The sequence below is a fragment of the Callospermophilus lateralis genome, chromosome 10 (assembly GCF_048772815.1).
Source record: "Callospermophilus lateralis isolate mCalLat2 chromosome 10, mCalLat2.hap1, whole genome shotgun sequence".
NCBI lineage: Eukaryota > Metazoa > Chordata > Mammalia > Rodentia > Sciuridae > Callospermophilus > Callospermophilus lateralis.
Window position 1 is genome coordinate 11,369,575 of NC_135314.1, and position 19,498 is coordinate 11,389,072.

General features: G+C 48.1%; 1 protein-coding gene across 2 annotated transcripts in view; it reads right to left on the reverse strand.

The window, feature by feature from the left end:
* Eva1c (eva-1 homolog C) overlaps positions 1 to 19,498 on the reverse strand; it is a 75,580-nt gene that overhangs the window by 23,878 nt on the left and 32,204 nt on the right. The window contains exons 2-4 of one of the 2 annotated variants that reach the window (XM_076868264.2): positions 15,023 to 15,219; positions 12,178 to 12,301; positions 6,280 to 6,432 (exon numbers count right to left, since the gene is read on the reverse strand). In XM_076868264.2, the coding sequence (XP_076724379.2) occupies positions 6,280 to 6,432; positions 12,178 to 12,301; positions 15,023 to 15,219 (474 nt within the window). The remainder of the gene's footprint in view (positions 1 to 6,279; positions 6,433 to 12,177; positions 12,302 to 15,022; positions 15,220 to 19,498) is intronic. The other variant, XM_076868265.2, reaches the window with a different exon arrangement.

The window sequence follows — 19,498 nt, forward strand, 5'->3', positions numbered from 1 at the left end:
GTGCTGGGGTCGGGGTGGGGGACTCTGGTTCATTTACACGTCTCCAAGTTCACAGGGGCACTTGTTCTGTGCCAGGTACCACTCTTGTTGCTGGGAATTCCACAGACCTGGTACCTGCAGAGCTCAGATTCTGGGGAGATGGGCCACCCCCAAACATCATGGAGTCCTTCCACCCGAGGAAGAAAATCAACCTGGGATAGCTGGAGGAGGGTGGCAGTGACAAGGTGCTGCTCGGGCAGGTGCTGGGGCACTGCCCCGAGAGGAAGTTCCAGTGGATTCCGGGATCATGAGACCAGGCCAGCTATACAAAGGTATGGATAAGAGCCCAAGCCATGGGCTGGGGATCTAGCTCAGTTGGTAGAGTGAGCTTGCCTCGCAGGCACAAGGCCCTGGGTTCAATCCCCAGCGCCACCAAAGAAATTTAAAAAAGAGAGTCCAGACCAAAGAAGTAGCTTGTGCAAAGACCTGGGGGTCTGAATGAACAAAAGATGATCCTGAGATTTCGAGGAAAGGGGACAGAGTGGCAGGATGTCAGCCGGACGGTATGTATTCCCAGGGTGCAGGGCTTCACAGAGGGGGCAATGTCATCTATTTAATCTTAATGACATCCCTCTGCTTGACAAATATAGGTTTGCAGCCCTGATGATGCAGGTGAGAAAAGCTCAAAGGGGGCCAAGTGGGCCGGGAGCAGAGAGGCCAGACTACAGAGGCTCGGGCATCCGAGGGAGTGCACAGGACTTGTGGATAGGTCCCTGGGGGGAGCCGGAGGTCCCAAGAGTGTACTTCTTCAGGTGGGTGACATCAAAGCCTCTTTGTACAGGAGGGATAATGGGATGACTTTGTGTGCCATGCACAGGTCAAAACCTTGAGGCGTGGTTTACCTGGGCCCAGTGAACGGTCTCAGCATCCAGTTGAACGAAGAAAATGTACCCACAGGCAGAGCCTGGCACCCAGGCACGCCCCGAGGTGCATCCACCTCGGAGGTGAGAATGAGGCTGAGGTTTGCACACAAGGCTGAGGCTGAGACAAGCTGGGCCTCCTCAAAGGCCACCCTCGGCTTTCCCTTGGGCCCCCTGCCCGCGGCCCAGCACAGGCAGAGGGGCTCCAACGTCTGGCCTGTGGCTCACAAAGGCAGGGCAGAGCTTGCTCAGCCCGTGTGCCCCGAGAGTGAGGGACAGACACGCCTGATGGGGAGTCAGGGGCTGGGGGGGGGCTCCACAGGTCCCCCATGCCTTGACCAGCTACCGAGGGGCGCAGACTCCATTCCCAGACCCGGGGAATCCGCCAGTCTCCACGGAAACCTGTCTCCTGGACATGGTGCCTGTTAATACTTCACTGGACTAATTACGTTTCCAGTGAAATTGAACCCAGGTCCCATCCACCTTCCAGGAACATAAGGCAGCAACCTACTGAATTTAAATCCTTCAGCCGACAGGTCTTACTTGGCTGAAGGAACTTTTCTCAGAAGAGCAGCTGAGGCAACCTCTTATTGCTGCTTCCCCAAACACACGCCGCCAAGTTAGACCCAGTGAGCCTGAGAAGCGGTACAACCCCTATATTGCTGTGGGGTTGGGGGAGCACTGAAGGATGCAGAGCCCCTAATACAGAAGAAACAGAGCCCGTGGTGCCCTACAGGACCCCACAAGTGCCCTTTAGGAAACTCGCTTGAGTAATAAAAAGGTTAGCACTTAAAAAAAAAAAAAAAAAAAAAAAAAAAGAGTGAAGTCCTGTTCTGCAGAAAGAGGTTAGATCCAAGAGCTTCTTATTTAACCGAGGAATTCAGATCACATAAGGAGATGGGAGGATGCCGCTGGCCTCCCTGGGGAGAAAGGCCAGCCCAGAGTAGGGAGAGGCCTGCAATGGCCCAGGCAATGGTCCCCTCACCTAAGACAATAGCAGGGAGAAGACAGAAAGTGTGGGGACCCTGAACACAAAGAAACCAACGGCTTCTGTCCGAACGCGAGAGGGAGAATGGAGTTTCAGGAACTCAGTGCCGCTAGCAGCCAATGGAGAACCCCCTCACATGTGCCTCTCTAACCATTTGGCAGTCACACCTGTGAAGACAGGTGCCCTGTCCCCCAGATCTACTTAAGAGCAGCTGGATGACCATGCCTGCCTGCCTGCCTTTGGGGATCTTCCAGAGTGGCCTTTTAACAGATCTCCACCACTCTCAACAGAGCAGCTTTCTCCCAACACTGGATATGGGCCTATATTAGTCCATTTTTAGTTACTATAACAAACTATCTGAGACTGAATAACCTTGTAAAGAAAAGAGGTTTTTGAGGCTCACAGTTCTTGTCCAATGTCAAGGGCCCACATCTTGTGATAGTCCTCTTTCTGACAGAGTCCTGAGGCAGGTGAGGGCATCAATAGGCCAGAGATGGGCACAGCATACGTGTGTGTGTTTTCTGGACTTTCACTTTCGTCTCTTAAGGCCACCAGTACTCAATCATAGAGACTCCACTGGTCCACTGGGATGAATTTATCTAATCCTAATCACCTCCCAAAGGCCCACCTTCTTTTTTTTCTTATAGAATTGGGGATTAAACCCAGGGGCACTTTATCACTGAGCTACATTCCCCGCCCTTTCTGCTTTTTGAGACAGGGACTCCCAGAGTTGCTCAGACTGGTCTCAGACTTGTGATCCTCCTGCCACAGCCTCCCAAGCAGCTGGGATTAGGCCTGCACCACCACGCCTGGTGCCTGAGGCCCCACTGGGAAACACCCATAATCAGATTAAATTTCCTTTTAACACCTTCCAGGAGGGATTAAATGCCAGCGTCTGAACCCACGGGGACTCACTTACACCACACCCAGGCCCTAGCATTCTACCCCCTGGCCTCTAAACCTCCTGTCTTCATAACCTAAGTGACAATCGCTGCATCTCCAACGGTCTCATAGTCTCCGTTTATCCCAGGATTATTTCAAAAGTCCAGAGCCTCATCTGAAACTCAAGGCAGACTCCTGCAGCTATAAGCCTGTCGATAAAAACAAGTCTTCTCCTTCCAAGATACCACGGCAGGCCAGGCTGGGGGTGGGGAAACATTCCTATCCCTAAAGAGAGAAATAGGGAAGTAGAAAGAGGAAGCTGCCCCAGGGAAGAGTAAGATGTTAAATCCCAAAGCTCCAAGTTCAGCATCCCACGCACACTACAGTGAGGGGTGAGTTCCCAAGGCTTTAGTGTGGCTTTGCAGACCGCAGCCATGATTTCTCTCTCATGCAGTTTTCCCGCAATGGGAGCTGCACGTTACTGGGGCTGGGGTCTCCACTGAGGCTCCAGTCCTATGGCTCCCACCAGGGGCTCTCTGCAGGGCCCCCATCCATGGCTAACTTCCTCCAGGCCTCCTGGCTCTCCTTTGAAATCTCACCGGCTCTTGCATTCTGCACACTCAGCACCAGCAGCCCCCAGCCTGGGCCACGCTGGCAGAGTGCTGTCCTGTGCTGTGCCCCTGGAGGGTGTCTGAGCCCCTTTCCTGACATACTTCTGCCCTGGAAAGTCTCTGGGCCTGTGAGGGGAGGGCAGCCTCTCTGGATGGCCCAGGCTCCTGTTTCCCATCCTGGTGTGAAGCCCTAGCTTGCTTTTGTCCTCACTAATCCAGCAAGGGGTTTCTTGGTCACGGCCCTCACCTGCTTTTCTTAGCTCCTTCCTTGGCCCAGCTCTGTGTTGATTCCAACCCTTTCCATTCTCTTTCCTTTTGCTTTTGAGTCTCACAGTCAATCTGACCAAAAGCAGCTCACAGTGCCCAGGACACAATGTAATGTGCTTTGTCGTTTTGATATCTCCTCTGCAAGCGAACTAGTCTGTCACCATTGGCTTTCACAAAGCCTTAGGGCATGCACACAATGAAGTCAGGGTCTTTATTCCTTCATAACCAGGGTGACCTTTTCTTCAGTCTCCAAGAAGATCCTTCTTTCCATCTCAGACTGGTCCCTAGTCTCTTTTCCTGAGCCCTCACTAGACTTTCCCATAGTTCTCTCCTTACAGTAGCACATTTCTAGCTTGCTCCTTCAGCCTCTTCCAATCTCTGACTGTTACTCAGCTCCAAAGTCACTTCCACATTTTTGGGTCTAGTTATGTAATGACCCATTCCTAGTTATAGTAATGACACTCCTAGTACCAATTTCCTGCATTAGTTTGTTTGCATGTTTTTACTACAATAAAACACCTGAGCTGGGTAACATTATAAAGGAAAGAGGTCTGGTTAAATGTCAAGGACCTGCACCTGGCGATGGCCTTCTTTCTATGTGTGTGGTACTGGGGATAGATAGAACCCAGGGTCTTGCCTATGCTGGACAAGTACTCTACCACTGAATTGCACTTCCGGTCCTTTCTTAATTTTTGAGACAGGGTCTTAATAAGTTGTTGAGGCTGACCTTGGACTTATGATCCTCCTGCTTCAGTCTCCTGAGCAGCTGGGCTTGCAGGTGTGTGCTACTCTACCTGGCTTGGTGAAGCCCTCCCACTGGCAGAGTCCTGAGGTAGAGCAGGGCGTGACAGGGCAGCAAACAGAGAGCATATGTGTGTCTCTCCTGGATTCTCTTCTTTTAAAGTCACCAATTTTCTACCAGGGGAACTCTCCTGGGAGGACCTAATCCAATCCTCATCACCTCCTCAAGGCTCCAGCTTTAAGCACCAGGGTCAGATCAGGGTACCACCCTCTTAATAGCTCCCGATGGGGAGTAAATGTCAGCTCCTGGACCTTGACCACGCCCGTGCCACCATGGGCGTGGCACATGATCCTGGTGACCTGGTTCTCTATTGAGTCACCTGCATGTTCACCCATACAGTCAGGCCAATTTCTTTTCATTTTTAGGTCCAAGGTACTCCTTAGACAAAAATTCATTCCTAATCTCACATGCCATTCATGAATGAATCATAGCAATTTAATACATCAAGGGCTCATTTTAGAAGCTGATCAACAAGCGTGACTCTTCGTCTGTCTCGTGGCTGGGCCTGCTCTCACTAGTAATGCAGTAGAGAGACATGAAGCTTTTTCACTACCACAGGCTGGAATTTGATGGCTAATTTTATGCATCAATATTCAGTATCCAGTTGTTTGGTTAAAAATCAGTGTTGTGCTGCAGTAAACGTATTTTTTAAGATGAGACTGGAGTAAGACAGATTGCCCTCCATAGTGTGGATGGGTCTCATGGAATCAGTTGAAGTCCTTAAGGGCAAAGACAGATTTCTCTAAAAAGGAATTCTCAAGACTTCAGGAATTCAAATTCACGACCTCAGCATCAACTCTCCCATGTCTCTCCAGCCTGCGAAACTGCCCTGCAGATTTAGACTTGCCAGCTCACAATCTCCCGCCTTTTTCCAAATATGTGTGCGCATTTAATTGGTTCCGTTTCTCTGGAGACCCTGACTAGCAATACAGGCTGGCTCTGGTGAGTGGAGCTATCAGACTGCACTAGGGCATCATCTCTTGGCTCCAGATAGCAGGCCTCTAAGTGACTCGGAACACTCTAGATGGGGTGCAGCCTTGAGGTCTTGAACTGTCCCCTTCTACCTGGACACTCCTTTCCAAATGTCTGCAGGATCTCTCCTTCATCTTCTCTAACTCTCTGCCCCACGTGAACCTCACTCCATAAACTCTCGCCTCTTCACAGCACACCCTGCTTCTCCACCTCCCCTCTCTGGTGTGATTTCCTCTTTAGACTTGTCTGCACCTGACATATGACATAAAATTGTCCATCAGTATCCATGAGGGACTGGTTCCAGGGTTCCCTGCAGATGCCAAACCCCATGCATGCTTAAGACCCTTAATCAAAATGGTGTAGTGCTTGCATACAACCTAGACACATCTTCTCATGGCTTTAGATCATCTCTAGATGATGCATAATACCTGGTGCAATGTAAAAACTATGTCAATATGTGTTACATCATTGTTTAGAGAATAAGAATGGGGCGGGGTGTGCATGTTCAGTCTAGGCAAAAATTTCCCCCCAAATGTTTTCAACCTCAATCTCAATCCTATTGAATGAATCCGCAGAAGCAGAGCTCACAGACGTGAAGCCCACTGTACTAGTTCCTTCTTTTCTGCCTTCTCATGCCTGCCCGTCCACTGCTGGAAGGTCAGATCATCAGTGTATAGACTGTGTTGGTCGCTGATGCCTCCTCGGTGCCTAGAACAGGGCTCTGCATACAGCAGGTACTCAATAACTGCTCGACTTTCCCTCTGACCCAGATACTGGCCACTGCAGTGACGTCTTCCCCAGGGGACCCAGGGCCCTAATCCACTCAGCACCTAACTATAAGCAAACAAAAACACGCACCGAAGGGGGGCAGCCGCTGGGCCTCGGAGGCGCAGGTGTCCCTCTCCTGGGTCCTCCTGCCGTAGGTGGCGGAGTAGATGTTGAGGAACTTGGATTGGTGGCAGTGCAGCTTCAGCTCCTGGTCTTCACACACGGTTTTGTTTTTCAGTTCATCTGGAGAGGAAACAAAAGCCAGCGGCACCATCAGCTCCCCCGGAAGCAACAGGAACCGTGAGCACTGTCCAAGTCCTGGCGGCCTGTCCCCTGAGCTGTGCTCAGGACCTGTCTGCCAAGGGCATCTGTGACCCTGGGAAACAAAGTCCTCTGCAGGAAGCAGTGGAAAGTGACCTGCCGACAGCAGGGAGACCCCAGGAGTGATACCAAGGTGCAAGGAACAGATGCCAGGTGAAGGGGGCAGAGACCCGGACGCCCCGGAGCCGCTCCCTCCCCACTGACAGATTCCTTCACTGCAGGACCCTTTAAATGTGGACCTGGGACTCTCACAGGGAAAGACCAGGAGTCACCTGGAGAAGTACCCAGGAAAACCACACTGCCAATGCCACCATCCGCTTCCCCAGAGACGAAAGAGAAGCAGAGATGCTATAAAAGCAAACTACTATTACTACTACTATTATGACATTATTATTTTGCTAGGAAACTGGGCCAAAAGAAGGTGCTGAGTCTGTAAAGAATCCCTGTTTGTGGAAGTGTAAGGAGCTGCCCCACAACCAGGAACCCAGGTAGGCAAAGTTTGCTTATCTGTTTGCCATAACAAATTCTTTGAATATTATACAGTGACATTATAAGTCCACTGTCAAAGAAAACACTTTATTTTTTAATAGCATATCCCCAAATCTTTCAATCAGTGAAAGGTTTTAATGATGATTTTATTTTTAACGTATTTGCTAACACTCCAGCCACGAAAGACTGCGTATCCTATAGTTCCATTTACAGCTGTCCCCACATCATCCTAGCTCCTGCCTTCTAGGTTTTCAGCTACCCACAGTCTGAAAGTAGCCAATGGAAAATTCCAGAAAGATTGACTACATTCCCATAATTTTTATTATAGTAATTGTTATAAATATTTTATTATCATTGTTGTTAAACTCTTACTGTGCCTTGTTTATAAATTAAACTTTATCATAGGTAAGTATGTATAAGGAAAAAAATCACATATATTTCAGGCACCCACTGGGGGTCTTGTAACACATTCCCCATGGATAAAGGGGGACTATGGTGCAGTCACCGTGTGTTAATTGACAATGGGAATAAGTTCTGAGAAATGTGTCACGAGGGAATTTTATCACTGGGTGAGCATCACAGTTAATTCCCCATATCTAGATGGTACCGTCTACTACACACCTACGCTATCTGGAATAGTGTGTTACTCTCCTGAACACCACAGGCAATCGTAACACAATGGTAAGTATGAGTGCACCTAAACACATCTACACACTGAAAAAGCACTGTAAAAATACTAGTTGATAGGAATTTTCCAGACCCACGGTCAGTTTATGGGACCATTGTCATATAGGTGGCCCGTCACTGACCAAAACGTAATTATGTGACATGTGTCTGTATACAATATATTCAAAAAGGGAAGTCTTCAGAGGCAGGATGTAGATGAGTGGTTTCCTGAGGGGATGTCAACAAAGAGTAATAGAAAATGGACACGGGAAGCGTTTTGAGATGGTAGAAATGTTCTACAGCTGGACTGTGGTCATGGAAGCAAAACTCAGTAGATATATACTAAAGATCATCAAACTGTGCACTCAAATGCATGATCTGTATGCTACAAAACTATACTAACTTAATAATAACTGATACTCACCTTTTTTGTGTGGGGGAGAGAATACCAGGAATTGAACTCAGGGGCCCTTGACCACTGAGCCACATCCCCAGCCCTATTTTTTTTTTTTTTTTGTATTTTATTTAGAAACAGGGTCTCACAGTGGCTCCCCCAAAAAACAAATACCCCAATCAATAAATAGGCCCAGGACATGAACAGACACTTCTCAGAAGAGGATATACAATCAATCTTAAATTGTGTACTATTCTGAGTAGTGAGTAGTATGTTGAAATATTTGGCCACCTGGCTCTATCCCACCCAGGACATGAATCACCCCTTTTTTTAGTGTGTCCACTTGATATGTGCTACCTGCCTGATAGTCATTTACTAGCTGTCTTGGTTACCAGATTGACTGTCACTGTATTGCAGTACTTGTGTTCAAATTATTTGTATTTTACTTGATAATGGTCCCAAAGCACAAGGTTATATTGATGCTTGTGATTTTACTATAGTATGTTGGTATAATTGTTCTGTTTTATTATTAATTGTTGTTAATCTCTTACTGTGTCTAATTTATAAATCAAACTTTCTCATAGGTGCATATATATAGGAAAAATACAGTACACACAAGGTTGAGTATTCTCTGTGGTTTTGGGCATCCACTGGAGATCTTGGAATACATTCTCTGTGGATAAGGGAGTACTACTGTACATAAAATGAGAGCATTCAGGATTAATCAAAGGCTCAGAGCAGAATTCATGTTACAGATGCACAAAATTCCTACCCTGTCTAGTTCCCAAACCACCACCCCGCCTGTTAGTTTGACACTGGGAAGAACCACATGCAGCGGGCACCAGCGGCTGGGTAAATGTGTAGAAGGCCCTTTACCTGCCCACTGGAAACAGCATAGCAGTTTGAACTTAGAGCCAGGGAAAACTTATTTCCTTTTTTCTAAATAAAAAAAAAACATATTGACCCTGACCCTGACTTTGGAGGCTTTGAGTCTTTGGGGTGAGTCATCTCCACAAACGCATGAGGATTTCCATGCATTATGCTAAGTCCCACCAACACTGACATTTTTTTCTGACTTCAAGGGCCCAGGGTGAATTTAATGCAGACCAGAGGCCAAGCACCCACTTCCAACTAGGAGAACAGCAGAACATGTGAAGAATGCCTGCCAGGGCCAGAGCTTGTCCCACCAAAAAAGGGCAGGAAAAGGCAAGACAAAACCAAGCTTCATCTCAAAAATGGAAACTTTTTTTTATTTTTTTAAATAAGACTAGATTTTCATTTATTTGGTCAGAATGTTGAAAAATTAGAATTTTTTTTTAAAGGCACATCATGAAATGTATCTATTAGCCACATCTCTGAGTTGCCAAAGGCCTTTCTTTGAAGGTAGCCTGGAGGCCAGCAGAACCCACCCAAGGTAACAAAGCACCTGCACGTGTGAGGCCTCCAGAGATTTCTGTCTCCAGGTTACAGGTAAATCATCGTTGGAAGTGGAGGGGCCTGTGTCTGTCACATATGTCCTGGGGGTCACTGTTGTATTGTATTTAGTCATTTGGTTCTTTGGGAATGTGCTACCTCACCTAAGAGTGGCCTTTCTGGGCTCCAAGGGACAATGGGACTGCTAATATAGTTACTACTTTTCTTAGAGGACTAGGATTTGCTTTGGGGCTCATTTGCTCTGCAGTGAGGGGTAAGGGCTGCCCTCCAGAAGTGACTCACCGACACTCCTGCCTCGTAGGTGAGGAGCTGCACAGGAGCTTGGGAGGTAGCACCGTGACCCTGCGTAGAGGACCCCGGAATGAAATTCTCCCTCCTGATTCTACCCATTACAGGGCTGTGTGGGACACCCCATCTCTTTTTAACAATACTCACACAGGGGCTCCTCGGCTTGCAATGGGGTTATGTTCTCATAAACCCATCATGAGTTGATAATATCATTTTTAAACAGAAATCATGTTTTTTAATCAGAATTTAATTCATTTAATATGCCTAATCTACCTAACCTCATCGCTTACCAGCAGAGCGCACTGTAAAGTATTGGTTATCTCCCCTGGTGGCTGGATGACTGGCTGGGAGCTGTGGCTTGCAGCCATAGTTCAGCATTGCAAGAGAGGATCGTACTGCATACTGCTAGCCTGGGCAGAGATCAAAATTTGAAATTTGCTAGGCTCAATCCCCAGCACCAAAAAGAAAAAAAAAAAAATTGGTTTCTACTGAATGTGTATCACTCTCACACCATGATGAAGCTACACGTAAACATCCTAAGTCTGGAACCATCTGTACAGTTGCTTATCAGTAATAGCCTTTTAAAGATGGGCAGCGGAACAATTTGCCATGATAAATGTATCTTATTACGGGCATTTCTTACGATAGCCAGAACATGGTGACATCAAAATGCAGACAAGCATTTGGTCACTTGCATTTTTAAATTCTGTACAGTGTGCCCTGCCATTTCCCTCACCCAGGAGAGGCCAGGCCATTCCCCTCACTGCCCTCGGTCACTCAGACCTTTCCCAAGAATGACTATCTTCTTACTTGGATGAGAGCTTCCGGTGACTGCACTCACTGTCATGACAAGTCTGGTGCTGAACATTTTACATGCACCACAGTCTCTATGACAGCCCTGTGGGGAAGCGGCAGGATCTTCTTTTACAATTGAGTCCTGGAGCCTCAGAGAGAGTCCTGAACATGACCCTAGAGGACACAGCAGCTCACAGCAGAAAGGGAAACAGATCCAGAATTGCCTAGATCTAAGACCTCACCAGAACCAAAACTCTCTGTAGACCCGAGACATAGGGAATGGAGGGAACACGACCTCGCTGGGGATCTTGCACACATTTTTGTAGTTCTCCAAGGCATCGAGTAATGGAGCACACAGCACAGGGCGGGGTCTGGCTGTTCTGCAATACTCAGACCTGTTTGTGGGTATTTGTGATTGTGTGTATGTGAGTGTGTGAGGGTGTGCGTGATAGTGTGTATGTGTGAGCATGTGTGATCGCATTGTGTATGCTGCAGGGGTGTATAGAACAAGATGTGTGTGTCAATGGATCATGTGGTGAGTGTGTGATTGGGTGTGTGCACGTGCATGGATGTGTTGTGGGTGTGAATGTGTGTGAATTAGTGAATGTGTGAGTGCATTTGCATGCATAGTACCCGGGCAGAGCCACAGGAGCAGTTCCAAGATTTCCAGGTCCTAGCAGGGAGAGGGTTTAGGAGAAGCTTGGATGTCTGCAGAGAGGATCCAGGGGTTCTCCCCAGATGTGCAGTAGAGATGTGGCACCCATGTGGCTCTGCGCCTCCTCCCCTCCAGCATCCAGGCTACAGTGTCTTGGGGAATTCTGGGCTCCAGAAAGAGAACCAACAGAGAACAAAATGCAAAAAGTGAAAATGATTGTGTGGGGATAATTATAAAAATTATCACTCCTTATGTTTTGGTTAAATGCTATTGCTATCATTTGTTTTTTCAACGGATTACTTAAGAAAGTCTAGGGACACAATCCCTCTTGGTGTTTCTCAGGCACATGCTGTGTGCGTGGAAGAATGACCAACTCATTGAACAGGGATTTTTTTTGGCTGATAAAGGGTTAATCACAAAACCAATTTGCATTAGAAATAGCAAGAGTCAGTGGAGAAAAGCATGAGAATCAGATAGGAGAGATTTCTCCCTCTCTCATTCTCCTTGGAATGAAAATGCCCAACAGAGTCTTGGCCATCTATAAAAATCAGAGAAGGCAGTTTCTAAACATTTGAAGCAATCTTCTCTGGTGACTTCCTTGTCTCCGTCCTCAAGGATTCCAGCGTCCTACCAGGACTGCCTCTAAAAAGCAGAATTAGTTCTGCATTTTGAGGAAAATCAATGGCTGTTCCTTGTCACCTCTGATAGTTCAGTGTCAGTCAAACTGAGTTTTACGCACTGGGAAGGATTTTTAAGTTCATGGATTTATAAAAACACACACGCATTCTTTCTGCCTGTCTGTCTCTGTCTCTCTTTCTTCCCAACGTTTCTGTTAACAAGGTTTCAGAGTTGGATAAACACCAGGGGCAGAGAATTTTCATCAGGAGATTCCATGAAACCGGGAACCAACCCCACAAGCACTGTTCCCCCCTCAGAAGTTACTTACTAGGTTGGCATTTAAAGGAGACCAGGAGATATTTACTGCTTCCTGGACAAAGGTCAGGTCCAAAGACACGGCTATTGACCAGGAGGTGGCAGGCCCGCTGGTTCTGGCACTCGTCCAGCACCTTCTAGAAGGAGGGGTAGAAAAGGCACAGGCTTGTAAATGCACACCGTGTCCGCCAGCCCCCACACCTGTGCTGCTCCGGGCTCTGAGGAGCGGGTAAGCCTCCCCACCTGGCCTAACTGTGTTCAGGACAGAAGCACCCACATGTGGGTGAGGGTGCTGGCTCCCTGCTCCTTCCCAAAGGAAGAGACCCGATCCAGCAGAGCCAGAACCCATTATCTTAGGACCAACACCCAACCAGCTCCAGATGATGCTCGGGCTGATTCCTTTGGCAAAAGTGCTGACTTCCTGAGTCTCCAGGGGACATGGGCAATATCAAGTGTCAAATAGCAATGATGATCAGGAATCATCCATACAGCTCCTCCCCTTAGGAGAAGCTCTATAGTGGCCCAGGCAGGGATAGCTGGTCAGTGGGACAGGCCCCAGACATCCCAAGTCTTTCCAGCTCATGACCCAGCAAGAGACCAACAAGTGAAAATTACCGCTAATTCCTACCATGATCAAACTCAAGGGTGTAGAGCCCATGTCTCAGGTCTCCCTTGTGGAGCAATTTACTCAGGGGGACACTCAGGCACTGTGCTGAGTATTTATTCTAAAGCTTTCCTTCATATCTATCTCTCTCTCTCTCTCTCTCTCTCTCTCTCTCTCTCCTGATTTTCCTTTTTTTTCTAGGCAGCTCCTTCATTTGATCATGAATCTGCTCTGTGGAAGCTAATGGACCACCCGACCCTGGGCCATAGAAAGTTCCAGTGTTTTACTGCTATTTTTCCAGTTCCTGGTTTCCAAAAGGAACAAACCCTGTCTGTGATTAAACTCAGAGGTCCCAGACTTGAGGACTTGAAGGATGCTGGCTCTACTAGGTGTCACCTGTCACCTCATGGGCCCAGCAGGTGTGGACCTATCAACAGAAAGATGCCCAGGGAAGCCCCCAACTCCCCAGGAGGTGTTGCTCTCAGAGGAAGATGCATGTTGGCCTGGTCAAGGGTCACCAAAAGTGACTCAGATGTCACAGGACGGCGCCTCGAGGACAAGCTGTGTCCCAGCTGGAAAACACAGAGAGGGGACTTCCTGTTGACATTAGTCTTGGGTTGGGCCAGTCGTGGTCACCTGAGTGGATGTCAACCTGTCCCCTCTCTCTCTCTCTGCCATAAGCAAACTCTCTTGGAGGAAGCACCTTGCCTCTGTTCCCAGCTAAGCTTAAACGTCACAAAGGAAAGGACCTCTTGATCTCTGGATAAAAGAGCAGGGCACAGGGATGCTTCTGGCAAACGAGCCTCCGAACAGCCTCAGAACAGTGTTCACAAATACTAACTTGTCAGCCTAATGGAACATCCTCTTCCCTCAGGGGCACCTGGCGGAGCAGGAGCTCCCGCCTGCCAGGAGTTCACACTTTCTCAAAGGAGGCACTTCCGGCCTTTGGGCACTGGCCAAAGTACTTTTTATGCACCTAAGAGGGCAGCAGACAGCTGGACACCAGGGTTGGGTGGGCAGAGCAATGGAGCAGGTCAACAGGGATACGGGGCCCCTGAGGGGAGAATTAGGGTAGGTTGGGCAAACCAGGAAACTAACTGCTCTCCTCCATAGAAACATGTTGTCACTCATCAGCGTGTGGAAGCCGCGTCAAGGAATTCATTCCAACCCACTCTTTCTGGCCCCGGGTTAATATTTTCACCAACCACGTGACTCTGCCTGGACACCAAGGTTCTTGGAATGAGAGCAATAAACGTGTGTGAAACAGAAGAACCTCCATCTCATCATAGTACTTCTGCCTCTCCTCTTTGGGCCCTAGGAAGAGGGACACAGTATTGAAGGTCATTCTCCTTCTCTTTAGTTATCTCAGTAAATTTATCTCAATCTGTGTTTTCCATAGCTGACAAAATCAAACTGCTTCTAACTTTCCACCTAACCTAAACACCCAGCTTTCAGTGTATTCATCTGGAGCTTGGGAGTCTAAAAAAAAAAAATCCCAGGCCAAGTGTCTCCATAATCTTGACCAACTACTTAAAATGCCAGGATTAGTGTATGGAAGTCGCTTGGGTAACTGAAAACCACGGGTAGTGTAAAACCATTAGTGAATGTTAGTTTGCCCTCCCTCTATACCATCTTTCCTCAAATATACCCCACCCCCCAAAAAAAGAGAATGACTTAGAGTTCCCTCCCCCAATTCCTGGTTCTATCTAGAAGAAAAAATAATTCAGCAGAGGCTGCTCAATATAGCTCCAGAGAATAACCAGAATAATGTGATTATCTTGTGGAGAAGCAAGCCATAGTTTTTGATATTCCTCTTCCTCGTGTCATTCTCTAAGAAGTTGATTGTGACCTTGTACATCTGCTTCACAGAAACACTCATGGTTTCCACCAAAGAATTCCTTTTCTACTTTGGAATTTGTGGGGGATGTGGACCCAGTGGTTGAAGCCCAACTGTGCAGTAAGGAAGATGCCTATGAATAGATTCATATTGCAAATGTACTAAGGGAGCTCTCCAACAGGTAGGGATTATTTGGACTCTGGTAAAGGCCTTTGAGAAGCAAATAATAGCTCACCAGTGAAATAGGTGATTTGTACAAATTGAGATTTTCAAGGACTGGATTTGCTTCACAAATACATATTCAGGGAGAGACAGAGAAAGAGACAGAGAGAGAGAGAGAGAGAGAGAGAGAGAGAGAGAGAGAGAGAGAGCGCTGAAATCATTTTATCATCTTAACACATCTACAAAAGGTAATACCTGCAAGGTGGTGGGTGCCACACAGGTTAAGCTGTCTTCCCTCTGGGAGGCAGGCTGCTGGGAACTACACATTTGGTAATCTTGCCCATAAAATGCCGATTGGACACTTATTGTAGAATGCCGAGGGCACTGCAGATTCAAGTGGTCCCCGTCACAGGCATAGGCGGTGTGGTTCTGCAGGAGTTTGGTTAGGTAACCTGGAAAATATTTAGCCGGGTTATAAGAGGCCCAGGAACCCACCACTCCTTCATAGTTTTGGAGCAGGAAGACATTGGTTCCCCCGGGGAAGGAGGGGCTGCTCCGTCAGGAAGACGTGGGGTGCAGCCGCCGTAGCTGCTCCCGTAGAGAAGCCACCAGATGTGGCCAAGTTGGAGTTCCAGGAGCAGATGCCAGTTTTCATGTCTGGGCCAGAAACCGTGGTCTGGGATGGCCACTGTGAGGCTCTGAGGGCTCCCTCCCCTCAGGAAGCAGAGGGGACTGGCCAGGAGCCACGGAGTCTGGAAGTACCTCTATAAAGGAGGAAAACACGCTGAGTGGGAGCCCCCCGCAGCCTGTGGATGCCTGTCCTGAGGGAGACCAGCGCTCTCTGCTCCCCCAGGCCTTGCTGGAGTGAGGGGATGCAGTTTCACTTCGGGAAACTTCTCCAGGGCCTGTCCCCACCCCTGCTGGAGAGGAAAGCCAGGTGGCCCTCTGCACTGTGCAGGGCATGCGGGGAAGAGTGTGGGAGGAGACGGGGGAAAGGATGGTGGGGTTTGCTGTGGGTTGAATATGGTCCCCTGAAGGCATATGTTCTCCAGGAACCTCGGAACGTGACCTCATTTGGACATAGGGTCACTACAGACATAATTAGTTAAAATGAGGTCATACTGGGGTAAGGAGGTCCCTTACTACCACATGTCCTTATAAGAGGAGAAGAAACACAGAAGACAGCTGAGTGAAAACTGAAGGGACATCCACAAGCCAAGGAAGGCCAAGGATTGCCGGCCACCGCGGGAAGCTGGGAGAGGCAAGGAAGGAGCAGTCCTTGGAGCCTTAGGAGAGAGCGTGGCCCTGCTGACGCCTGGACTCCAGACTTCTGGCCTCCAAAATGTTGGGGGAATGAATTTCTGGTGTGTCTGGCCACCCAAGTGTGGGCAATTTATTGCAGCAGTCAGAGGAAACTAAGACGGGCTCCCGGTCTGGGCCTCCTCAGCTACTTCTCGGGCCAGTTGGAGGAGCTGTCCTGGGCAGGAACTCTGGGGAGCTCTGACCATAGCTGGCCGGCACAGGCCCCGGACCATTTCTCAGAAAGGAGGAAGGAAGGTTTATCCAAAACGGAGATTCCCTTCCTCCTTCTCACACCTCACGAGGTCGACAGCCAGGCTGCTGGGAGCAGAGCCAGGGACTTTCTGGTGAGGTGTGTGGGAGATGCAGTTGGCAGCCCTCGACCTCTGAGAGGGAGGAGTGAAGGACAGCTTCAGAAGGCCCGGTTCCCACACCGATGACCCCTGCTTACGTTGCTCCATTCAGGTTTCAAAATCCTCCCAGGAATGTAGTTTCTGGCCAAATCAGTTCCCTGAACTTCCTGGAAACTCACAGTCAAAGGGATTGAGATAGTCTGGCCTGGGGTCATCCCATTCACCCATCTAGAATGTTCTGAAGAGGGCTGCGAACACCTACAAGCACACTTAACCCAGGCCTTGAGCTCCCTCTAAACTTTTATTTCCACCCTTGAAACCTTAAAAAATCCCACCAGTATGTACAGCTATAAGGCACAAATAAAAAAAGAAAGAAAACCATCATGAGAAGGACCACAAATTCAACTACCCTGAGGGAATCCCCTTGGAGGAGCAAAGTCTAACCCTAACCCTAACCCCAACCCTAACCCTAACCCTGAGGGGCACCAGGCACCAGTGTGTCTGAGTCCGGCACAAACAGCCAACATCACCATCATGGTGCACCTGGCCAGACACATCAGAGGCCATGCTGAGGCCCTCCAAGGTCCTGAGCCCTGGGCCAGGGTCTCCCTGAAGGGCACCCAGGTGGAACCTGACAAGGTGAAGGACACTAGCCATTCCAGTCTCCTTTGTGGGATCTCACTATGAGCCACATGCTGCTTCCAGGGACCCAGGGTCACAATGATGCTACCTCTAGGCCAGCACCCAAGACTGCGAGCCCACTACTTAGTTCTCTCTCTTCAGACTTCTTATCAAAAGCTTCTTGTCCATGACTGTATCAGTCCCAGGACCCTGATGAGTGAAAAGCTGGCTACCATACCCAGTGATTCTAAGAGCATGACTTTGGCTTAAAGTTCATGGTCTTTCCAATGGAATTGTGTGTTATCCAGCTACATGAAAGAAATGACAAGACTCTGGGGGCTATGGAGCCACAACGCAGGAGGGACCTTGCTCCACATTCCTGGACAGAAGGGGTGCCTGCTCCACAGACTGTCAAATGGGTGACAAAGAAGCTTTGGCTGTGTTGGGCCATTATCTTTCTTCACTCTGTTTGTCACAGAGTCTAGCCCATCTAAACAGAACTTGACCTCTGTGGAACCATCTGAATCAAAACACGTGTGTGCAGTTCAGTGGCCCCATACCATACCCACCATACCATACCCACCATACCATACCCACCATACCATACCATACTATAACATACCATACCATACCCACCATACCATATCCACCATACCATACCATACCATAACATACCATACCATACCCACCATACCATACCCACCATACCATACCCACCATACCATACCCACCATACCATATCATATCATATCATACCATACCATACCCACCATACCATACCCACCATACCATATCATACCATACCACACCATACCCACCATACCATACCCACCATTCCATACCCACCATACCATACCATACCCACCATACCATATCATACCATACCATACCATACCATACCCACCATACCATACCCACCATACCATATCATACCATACCATACCATACCATACCCACCATACCATACCCATTATTCCATACCCACCATACCATACCATACCCACCATACCATACCATACCAAACCATACCACACCATACCCACCATACCATACCCTCCATACCATACCCACCATACCATACCACAACATACCATACCACACCATACCCACCATACTATACCCACCATACCATACCCACCATACCATATAATACCATACCATACCATACCATATCATACCATACCACACCATACCATACCCACCATATCATATCATACCAACCACACCATACCCACCATACCATACCCACCATACCATACCCACCATACCATACCATATCCACCATACCATATCATACCATACCACACCATACCCACCATACCATACCATATCATACCATACCCACCATACCATACCATACCATACCACACCATACCATACCACAACATACCATACCACACCATACCATACCCACCATACCACACCATACCCACCATACCACACCCTCCATACCATACCCACCATACCATACCATACCACACCATACCATACCATACCATACCATACCCACCATACCACACCATACCATACCCACCATACCATACCACACCATACCATACCATACCATACCATACCATACCAAACCAAACCATAACATACCATATTCTCACTCTGAAAATGGAATTCTGAGGGCAGAACCTCAATGGCTCAATGTGCAGAACTAACAAGTTTGAGCTCAATTGGGCCTTTTGTGCTCTGAGGCAGAGGGAGCCCCCACCTCAGCCCTAACCCTATGCAGTACAAAGAAGATACGTTAGCAATAAAACTTGCACTAAATTTAGTTCAATGCCTTCTTCAAACTCTTTGCCCACATCCAGACTGTGGATAAGAGTCGGTGTCAAAATAAAATGAACCATCAAGCCACCAAAAGACACGGAGGAAATTTAAATCAATATTAAATTAAATTAATAATAAACTAATATTATGAAATGGAAGAAGCCAGTCTGAAAAGCCTACATACCATGAGTGTATGTCCAGCCCTATGACATTCTGGGAAAGATAAAACTATGGAGACGGTTAAAAAACGATCGGAGGCTGACAGGAGTGAGTGAGGAAGCAGGGTGAGTGTGTGGTGCACAGGAGATTTAGGCAGTGGGATGACTGTGTATGACACGGCAATGGTGCCTACATGCCACTTCCATTGTCCAAACTTTTAGCATGTACAACATCCAGAGTGAACTCTAGTGTAGGCTATGGATGCCGGGTGGCAAAGACGTGTCTGTAGAGGTCCATGTCCACCAGTTGTAACAGACACTCCAGTTGGATGTCTATTGCAGAAGAGCCCGTGGAGGGAGGCAGGTACAGGGAAACTACTTCCTGTTCAGTTTTGCTATGAAACTAATGCTTCTTTAAAAATAAAGTCTGTTTGAAATGAAAAACAAACGAAAAAGATCCCTATGCCCCCCAGGGCAGAACTGCAGACAGGGTTCAGCAGTGGGGAGGGGCTGAGCGGGTCCAG